The sequence below is a fragment of the Papio anubis genome, chromosome 1 (genome assembly GCF_008728515.1).
Source record: "Papio anubis isolate 15944 chromosome 1, Panubis1.0, whole genome shotgun sequence".
Classification (NCBI taxonomy): domain Eukaryota; kingdom Metazoa; phylum Chordata; class Mammalia; order Primates; family Cercopithecidae; genus Papio; species Papio anubis.
The window spans coordinates 27,215,693-27,225,351 of NC_044976.1; the positions used below are offsets into that span (position 1 = coordinate 27,215,693).

The 9,659-nt window shown below is 52.5% G+C and overlaps 1 protein-coding gene across 1 annotated transcript in view; it reads left to right on the top strand.

Moving 5' to 3' along the window:
* The window catches only part of OPRD1 (opioid receptor delta 1), a 52,081-nt gene extending 45,962 nt beyond the window's left edge, over positions 1-6,119 (top strand). Inside the window, exons 2-3 of the mRNA XM_003891456.5 lie at positions 1,222-1,571; positions 4,820-6,119. Coding sequence (XP_003891505.2) covers positions 1,222-1,571; positions 4,820-5,361 — 892 coding nt within the window. The 3' untranslated portion in view covers positions 5,362-6,119. The remainder of the gene's footprint in view (positions 1-1,221; positions 1,572-4,819) is intronic.
* The last annotated feature ends 3,540 nt before the right edge of the window (positions 6,120-9,659 follow it).

Below are 9,659 nucleotides of genomic sequence, written 5' to 3' on the forward strand. Positions count from 1 at the left end.
TCAGGCCCCAGCCAATCTACTAGGCAGTGTCCCTTCCTCAGAGTTGACCAATCATACTCCCCAAAGGCCAGGTCAGTGCCAGGAGCTAGAGAATCAAGTCACTCTGGTCTAGCCCCCAGCTCCATTCTTCACCTGTGAAGAAAAAGAACAGTGATTGTGTCCAGAGTGCTCTCCATGTATCAGGCTTGGGGCTAAGTGCTGTGTTAGCTTATTAAATTTTCACAGCCATCCTAAGAGATTGCTACAAACATCACCCCTCTTTTTACAGTTATGAATGTAGAGCGTTAGAGAGCTCAAGTTTCTCAGCGTCACTCAGCTAATATAATAAATAGTAGAGGCAGGATTAGAACCCAGATCTGCTTTCTGCTGGAGCCCAGTTTTATTTTTAAACATATTGCTTAGTACCTCTTAGAAGATAAGGATTTTTCTTTTTCTTTTATTTACTTATTTATTTTTGAGACAGTGTCTCTGGCTCAAGCGACCCTCCCACCTCAGTCTCCCGAGTGATGGGACTATAGGCACGCACCATCATGCCTGGCTAAATTTTTTTTTTTTTTTTTTTTTTTAGTAGAGATGGGGTTTCACCGTGTTGCCCAGGGTGGTTTTGAACTCCTAGGCTCAAGCAATCCACCTGCGTTGGCCTCCCAAAGTGCTGGGATTACAGGCGTGAGCCACTGCGCCTGGCCTAGGATTTTTCTTAAAACAACTTCTGCCAAAGTTATTCACAACCAGAGAAATCCTTTTGCTTCTGTTGTAGTGGAAAGGAGCGATGCCAGATCAGATAGTGCAGGGTTCTAGTCCCACCTTTGCCCCGACCCTTTTTTTTTTTTGAGACAGAGTTTCGCTGTTGTCACCCAGGCTGAAGTGCGATGGTGCAATCTCGGCTCACTGCAACTTCCGCCTCCCAGGTTCAAGCAATTCTCCTGCCTCAGCCTCCCGAGTAGCTGGAACTACAGGAGCACGCCACCACACCCAGCTAATTTTTGTATTTTTAGTAGAGACGGGATTTCATCATGTTAGCCAGGCTGGTCTTGAACTCTTGACCTCAGGTGATTCACCTGCCTTGACCTCCAAAAGTGCTGGGATTACAGGCGTGAACCACCGCGTCCAGCCTCCCCTGACCTTTTGCATGACCTTGGGAAAGCTACTTCCCCTCCCTGAGTTTCATGTGAAACTGAAATCTGTGAAATGGGATTAATTACACATGCATTTCCTTCTAAGGTACACTAAGATGAAGACGGCCACCAACATCTACATCTTCAACCTGGCCTTGGCTGATGCGCTGGCCACCAGCACGCTGCCTTTCCAGAGTGCCAAGTACCTGATGAAGACGTGGCCCTTCGGCGAGCTGCTCTGCAAGGCTGTGCTCTCCATCGACTACTACAATATGTTCACCAGCATCTTCACGCTCACCATGATGAGTGTCGACCGCTACATCGCTGTCTGCCACCCTGTCAAGGCCCTGGACTTCCGCACGCCTGCCAAGGCCAAGCTGATCAACATCTGTATCTGGGTCCTGGCCTCAGGCATTGGCGTGCCCATCATGGTCATGGCTGTGACCCGTCCCCGGGGTGAGTGAGTAAATGCACTGTGGCACAGGCTACTGACCACAGGAGGCAGTACATGGCCCTTTGTGGGCTTGCAGGGCACTTACCAGGGTGAGTGTAGGTGGCTCACCAGCAGAGGTTGGATTCTGATCAAGATCAATGATGGTGTGGTGTCTGGCCAGTGGGAGTGTAAAAGGTCAACCAATGGGAATGGGAAAAGCTGGCCAGTGGAAGACACAGATGGTTGAATATTGTGAAGATGAATGACTGATCAGTGGTCTTATGGGTTACTGGCCAAAGGGAATGTATGAATTTATGAAGGGGATTATGGATGGCTGGTTATGTACACGTAGGTGGCTGGCCAGGGGTGTGTGGATGACTGATCTATAGAGAGATGGATGGATGTCCAATGAGGTAAGGGTGTCACTGACTAGTGAGCAGTGGAGGCCGCAAGTTCTGTGTTGCCATTTTAAACTCCCTTTCATCCTAATTTGAAAACCATTAGCCTGGATGACCAAAGCAAGGCCTAGAGAATGGCCTGCAGGGAATGACTAATAGGAGCTAAAATGGTAGTTATTATAGTACCTGCCTGCATTAGGGGAGCTGCAATAACATTCTCCAAAGCTCAAGGGCTTGACACAGTAGAGGTTTCTCTCTTGCTCCCATCACAATCCAGTGTGAGTAGGAGGAGCACAGTCATTCAAGGACCCAGCCTCCTGTTGATGGCTTCAGAATCTTCTACTGCTGGCATATGGCCGGCAGATGAATATGGAGAGGGAGCGGGGAGAAAGCACAGCCACTTTAAATGTTGACTGGGTGCAGTGGCTCATGCCTGTAATCCCAGCATTTTGGGAGGCCAAGGCGGGTGAATCACTTGAGGTCAGGAGTTCCAGACCAGCCTGGCCAACACGGTGAAACCCTATCTCTACTAAAAATATAAAAATTGGCTGGGCGCGGTGGCTCACGCCTGTAATCCCAGCACTTTGGGAGGCCAAGGCAGGCGGATCACGAGGTCAGGAGATCGAGACCATCCTGGCTAACATGGTGAAACCCCATCTCTACTAAAAATACAAAAAATTAGCCAGGCCTGGTGGCAGGTGCCTGTAGTCCCAGCTCTTTGGGAGGCTGAGGCAGGAGAATCACTTGAACCCGGGAGGCGGAAGTTGCAGTAAGCTGAGATCGTGCCACTGCACTCCCCCTGGGCGACAGAGCGAGACTTGTCTAAAAAAAAAAAAAAAAATTTTGGCCCATCTCTTCCTAGTGACAGCTGGTCACATGGCCCCACCTTAATGCAAGGAAGTTTATTGTTTAGAAGGGCACCACAGACACAGGAACTAACCTCTCTGAGTCACACTATAGCATGAGATGTTGAGAAAAAAGAGATGATATGTGTAGAATACTTAGGACAAGTCCTGGCTCATCGCCAAGGCCCAATGAATAGCCGCTATTAAATGATTAAGCCTGTGAGATAGACAAGGTAGGGACTCCTACCTCCATTTGACTGTAGGAAAACAGAGTCAGAGAGGTCAGGTGGTTTACTTAGGGTCACACAGCCAGGCATTTTGTGGAATTTGGCCTGCAACCTAGGGTTCCTGCCCCCCGGTCTGTTGCTCCTTCTAGTCCCTTGGGTGGAAGTTTGCAGAGGGTCGTTGCTGTGGTTGGGAGAGAACAAGCTTCTTGGTTACCCTTGACCCTCACAAGGGCAGAGCCCCTGGTGCCCTTTTACGGCCTATGAGTCATTGGTCTTGACTCAGCAGCAGAGCCCCATTCCTCACTGTCAGCCTTCAGTTTACAGACCATTAATTGCATCCCTGCTGGGGCTGGACCAGATGGGCCTCCTCACTCCACAATCCCTCACACACACACTTTCCCAGTGTGTGCCATCAGCACTTATTGGACCTGTGGGCCACTTGCTGTGTGATCTTGAACAAGTGCTGTTCTGGTTCCTATACAATGAAGGTCTTGGACTCAGCTCTTTCTAGGGGTCCTGCCAGCCTGATGTCCTGTGGACCCACTCTGTCTGTGGATCCCCAGCCCCTTCTCACCTCTTAGCCTCAAGTCCATTGTGTGGCTTCTTAAATCCCAGCATTCCAAGAGATCCTGGGAGTCCCCTGGGCCAGCCTCAAGGCTGTATCAGAATCCCACAACAACCCCTAAGGTGTTCATCCAGCCCAAGCCCACACTCCAGGAATGGGGAGCTCATTTCATCCTGGGCACCCTTCCTATCTCAAGAAGGAAGTCCTTGAGTTAAGCTGAAATCTGCTTTCCTCCAAGAAGGAAGGAAGGAAGGAAGTTTTGTTTTTGTTGTTGTTTTGAGACAGGGTCTCACTCTGTCACCCAGGCTGGAGTGCAGTAACACTGTCCCAGCTTACTGCAGCCTCAACCTCCAGGGCTCAAGTGATCCTCCCACCTCAGCCACCCAAGTGGCTGGGACTACAGATGTGCACCACCCTACCCAGCTAATTTTTTTTTTTTTTTTTTTTGTAGAGATGGGGTTTCGCCATGTTGCCCAGGCTGGTCTCGAGCTCCTGGACTTAAGCAGTCCACCTGCCTCAGCCTCCCAAAGTGCTGGAATTACAGGCGTGAGCCCCACACCTGGCCAGGAGGTTCTTGCGATTAAGCTGAGACCTGCTTCCCTCTGGGGAGGCTGACCCTATCCTTGAGTCCTGGACTCCCACACATATGTGCCCCTCTTCCCTGTGGGTACACCAAGAGCTTGAACCCCACTGTGCTAAATGCGTTAGGTGCCTTAGCCTGTTTAATCCTCACGACAGTCTTGGAGATGTGGGTACTGTCATTAGCCCCACTCCAGTGAAGCTCCAAGAGGTTTAGTAATTTCCTTACGCTGTGTAGTAGGGCCTGAGTCCTGCTCCTAACTCATGTTGTCTGTCTTAGAAGTCCTGTTCCCAATGGAGCTAGTTTGGAAATGGGTCAGGGTGTTTTGAGTTACTGCAATGACTGGCATTCAGTGGGCTGAGCTAAATGATTTCATTACTGCCACCCATGGGCACAAAGGCTGATAAAAGGGCCAGGAGAGAATATAGGGGACCTCCCAGATGAGGGCCAATCCTACTGGGTCTTTTAGGATGACTAAGAGTTCACCAAGTACAGAATCTGAGGAGGACATTCCAGACAGAAGAATCCCCTTGAACAAAGGCTGGGAGGAGGTGGTGGGACTTGCCCAAGCCTTGGAAGGGTGGGTGAGCAGGTGGGGGCCCCTTAGGCACACAGGCTCCTCACCCCGTCTGTCTTTCCTTGTTTCCGCGGCCCAGATGGGGCGGTGGTGTGCATGCTCCAGTTCCCCAGCCCCAGCTGGTACTGGGACACGGTGACCAAGATCTGCGTGTTCCTCTTCGCCTTCGTGGTGCCCATCCTCATCATCACCGTGTGCTACGGCCTCATGCTGCTGCGCCTGCGCAGTGTGCGCCTGCTGTCGGGCTCCAAGGAGAAGGACCGCAGCCTACGGCGCATCACGCGGATGGTGCTGGTGGTGGTGGGCGCCTTCGTGGTGTGTTGGGCGCCCATCCACATATTCGTCATCGTCTGGACGCTGGTGGATATCGACCGGCGCGACCCGCTGGTGGTGGCCGCGCTGCACCTGTGCATCGCTCTGGGCTACGCCAATAGCAGTCTCAACCCCGTGCTCTACGCCTTCCTCGACGAGAACTTCAAGCGCTGCTTCCGCCAGCTCTGCCGCAAGCCCTGTGGCCGCCCGGACCCCAGCAGCTTCAGCCGCGCCCGCGAAGCCACGGCCCGCGAGCGGGTCACCGCCTGCACCCCGTCTGACGGTCCCGGCGGTGGCGCCGCCGCCTGACCAGGCCGTCCGGCCCCCAGCACGCTCCTCCCTAGTGACCCGGCGGCCACATGAGTCCCAGTGGGAGGCGCGAGCCATGATGTGGAATGGGGCAGTAGAAGGTCGGAGGCTTGGGATCGCCAGATGGGGCCTCTGTTTTGGAGACGAGGCCGGGCCGCGAGATGGGCATGGGGTGGGCCTCTGGTTTGGGGCGAGGCAGAGGGCAGATCAATAGCGCGGGGCCTCTGGGCTGGGTGCCCCGTCCACGGCTCTAGGTGGGGCGGGAAAGCCAGTGACTCCAGGGGAGGAGCTGGACCTGTGGCTCTGGAACTGAGTCCCTAAACAGGGGATCTCCAGGGAGGCGGGGCTTCATCCTTGAGACAGCCTCGGTTTCTAACTTGGAGCCGGACTGTTGGAGTTGGGGATCCAGGCCCAGGACCCAGGAGGGGCAGTGGTGGGGACAGTTGCTTGAAAACTGAGCTGCAAGACTGGGTCTCTGTGTAGTAGGGAGGAGCCTCCTGTGAGGGGAGACCCAGAGACAGGACAGCCGGGTGTGGCCACAGCTCAAGATTTGGTCACTAGAGAGGGGGCCTGTGCAAAGGACCTGTGGCCTCAATTTTGGATACAGTCCCAGCCCCGAGTTCTAGCAAGGGGCAAGGCTTGCTGAGGTCCAGGTCCAACTTGACACCTCTATAAATAGAATATAAAAGACTGAGGGGCCAGGCGTGGTGGCTCAAGCCTGTAATCCCAGCACTTTGGGAGGCTGAGGCGGGTGGATGAGCATGAGCCCAGGAGTTTGAGACTAGTCTGGGCAACATGAGAGACCCTGTCTCTACAAAAAATACAAAATTAGCCAGGCAGCTCTGCACCTGCAGACCCAGCTCCTTGGAAGGTGAGAGGATCGCTTGATCCCAGGAGTTTGAAGCTGCAGTGAGCTATGGTGGTGCCACTGCACTCCAGCCTGGGGGACAGAGCAAGACCCTGTCTCTAAAAAAAGAGAGAGGGAGAATGAGGGAGGAAGAGATAGGAAAAGAGAGAAGCAATATACCTTTTCTCTCTTTGACAGTCGTGTATTTCCTTGGAACGGGCAGGAATGCCTCAGAATCGAAGTGGCCACAGTGGGGCTTGGGACAGGACAGCAGAGCAGGGGGCAGCTGCCCCAGGATAGGGTAATAAGACAGGACCTTGGTTGGGGTAGGGTCCCCAGACCTCAGTACTAATGGGAGCCCAGAGGCTTGGGAAGGAGAAGGCTTCCAAAACCATCTCGAAAACTCAGGCCTGGAGTGGACCTCTGTGGCAAGGAGTGGTGGTGGGTGGGTGGAGGAAGAGAGGCGGGCTCCTGCTTCAAGGTTAGGTCTTCCAGTGGAAGGTGGATGCTTTTTGTGGGTCCTCAGGGCCCTAGTTTCTCTGGCCCAGATACTGGAGGACAGAGGACCACCTACTTAGATCCTGTGAATGGTAAGTGGTGCCTGGGACTCTTGGGGGTGCGGGGTGGAGTATGAGAAGCATCAGTTCGCACTTGATGCTGGGTCCTGGGCCCCTGATAAGAACCTGGATGAAATCCTCTTCCATTCTCCCAACATCTGGCTGCACCCATGTGTCTGGTGTCAATGACTCCAGTGAACTGGAACTGCCCATATGGGGACCTGACCTTGAAGGAACTGGGGGGAGAAGCTTTTGTAACTGCAATGCTGACATCAGTGTGCGTCCCCCTCTGCCTTTCCCCTTAGCAGGCTCCCCAGGTTCCCCACCTGCTCCAGCCTAGCTGCCCCCTTCATGCTGCTGAGAGTGGCATCCACCTGGAGTTGGGTGTAGAAGTTTCTCTCTTCATTGGTTTGGCATTTTATTCAGGCACTCCTGGATCTTTGCTTCCCAGAATATCAGTGTCTGTCCTTGTTCCCTGTACCTCCCCCGTGCCTCATCTCCTCTCCCCCCACTGCTCTCCCCTCCCTCACCAACACTGCCTCAGTAATGCACCCCTGACTCCCTATTGAAGCAGTGTGCTGACATCCTTGTAAAAACAAATTTAATTTTCTTCCTTTTTTGGGACAGATGGAAAGAAATTGACGTCTTTGTCTCAAACAAAAGAAAAAAGAAAAAGAAACAATATACTTCTTTTCCTTTTGACAACCATGTCTTTGGAACAAAAGCTGGGAGGCTGTCACTCCAGCAGGGACTGAATAGCATGCAGGGGGCTGGGGACTTAGGCACCAAGAGGGGCTTTGGGCACATTAGGGGGAAGGGATGCCCTTGGAGGGCAAAGCACAGCCCCCTTCTCAGGGTGAGGCTCCCAGCAACCTTAGACCCGGGGGTGTGCCTCCTTTGGGAAATGGCTTCCCCGGGTCCTGGAAAGATGTGGGGCCGTGCCCAGCACTCACATCCAGCCTGCCAAGCCACTGTGACCTGGGATCCCAAGCCACCTAGATCACTCTCACTACCCTGTGACCACAGAGACCCCTGTGTCTGAGGGTGGGAGGTCATCAGCATGGCAGGAGACACTTCTCCTCGTCAGGGGCTCCTCCTGTGAATGCTTTGGGGGTACGGCAGAAAAAGGGGACAATCTAGGAACTGGGGAAGACTCCTGAAAGAGGTGACACGAGTCAGGCTGTTTACTCTCCCTGCAGGGACTGTGTCCGCTCCCAGGATAGGCCTGTTTCAAGGCTGCCTGAAGCCCACTCACTGCCATCTCCTGTGTCTGTAACAGATCTGGCTGGATTTTGCCCCTTCTGATACATAAATCTGTCCTGGGGTCAGCAGGGCCCGGGTCCAGACCACGTGTGTTTAAGGCAGTGCCAACTTGTATTGAAATCTACTTCATGCCAGGCATGCACTCTGGGCGTCAGGACTTGGAAATGAGTCAGCCTCGGCCCTGCCCTCAGAAAGCCTGAGCCAGTGCTGGGACATAAAGCATCAACAGATGATTGCACCTCAGTGTGATAAGTGCAGTGACAGGGAGTCCTAGGGAGGGTGTCATGGGGAAGTGCCTTTTCTAGCTTTTCACTGAAACACATGTTCGTAGCAATTCTGTAAGAGGAGGAAGAGGGTCGGAGGCCCTGAAGGATGAATAGGAGTTGGCCACCAAGAAGAGGAAATTGCGTGTGTGGACACGTGGGGATGTTTAAATGCTTGGTAAACCCAATAAGTTGGGTGCAGCTAGAGCATGGGGCTTAACTGAGCTCTTCTGTGTGCCAGGCTCTCTGCCAAGTGCCTTGTGTGCATCAGGCACTTGTGTGCATCCTGATCCTCAGGACAGCCTGGTGAGGAAGTAGTGTTATCCCCATTGAGGACAAAGAGAGCCGAGGCTGAGAGGTCAGGCTACTTGCTCCTAAGTCACAGGGCCTGTTCATAGTGGCAGAACTTGGGTCCCTGGAATTCCAGGGTCCATGTTTCCAGTTAATTCCAGGCATCAGTGAAGTAGAAAGGCCTTAGAAGCTGGAACCCCAGAATGAGGTTTTTGAAGACCTAAAACCAAATGGAAAAATCTAAAGGAAACGGGCAATTTCCCATGAACTTTTGTTCCTCCTGAAGCTCTCCAAATCTTCACGTTTCAGAATGTACTGTGCATGGTGCATTTTAAAGCTCTAAATTGACAGTGTAATTCTAGATCGTCACAGAGTTCTCAAAACTGCAGAGTACGTCTGTTTCCCCCAAAATTTCCATTTCTCTCCCTCCAGGAGGAGGGAGGAAAGTTTTTGCCCCTGATTTCAAGATGTCCTACTGTTTCAGATCCCTTCTTCATCTTTTTTTTTTTTTTTTTTTTTTTTTGAGACAGTGTATTGCTCTGTTGCCCAGTCTGGAGTGCAAGTGCAGTGGCGCAGTCATAGCTCACTGCAGTCTCAAACTCCTGGGCTCAAGTGATCCTCCTGCCTCAGCCTCCTGAGTAGCTGGGATTACAGGCACGCACCACCACAGCCCAGCTAATATTTGTATTTTTAGTAGAGACTGGGTTTCACCATGTTGGCCAAGCTGGCCTTGAACTCCTGACCTCAGGGGATCTGCCCGCCTCGGCTTCCCAAAGTCCTAGGATTACAGGCGTAAGCCACCGAGCCCAGCCTTTTTTTTAAAAATAGAGACCAGAGTGTGTCTGTGTTGTCCAGACTAGTCTTGAACTTCTATCCTCAAGCAATTCTCCTGCCTCCCAAAGTACTGGGTTTACAGGTGTGAGCCACTGTGCCCAGCTCTCATACCTCGTCTCGATGCAGAAGAAGTAGTGGTTAAGGCTGGAATCAGATCTTGGCTTTCCCTCTCTGAGCCTCAGTTTCCTCATCTGTAGAGTGGACTTCCTTCATGGATGGTTGTGAGGATTTAATGTATGTATA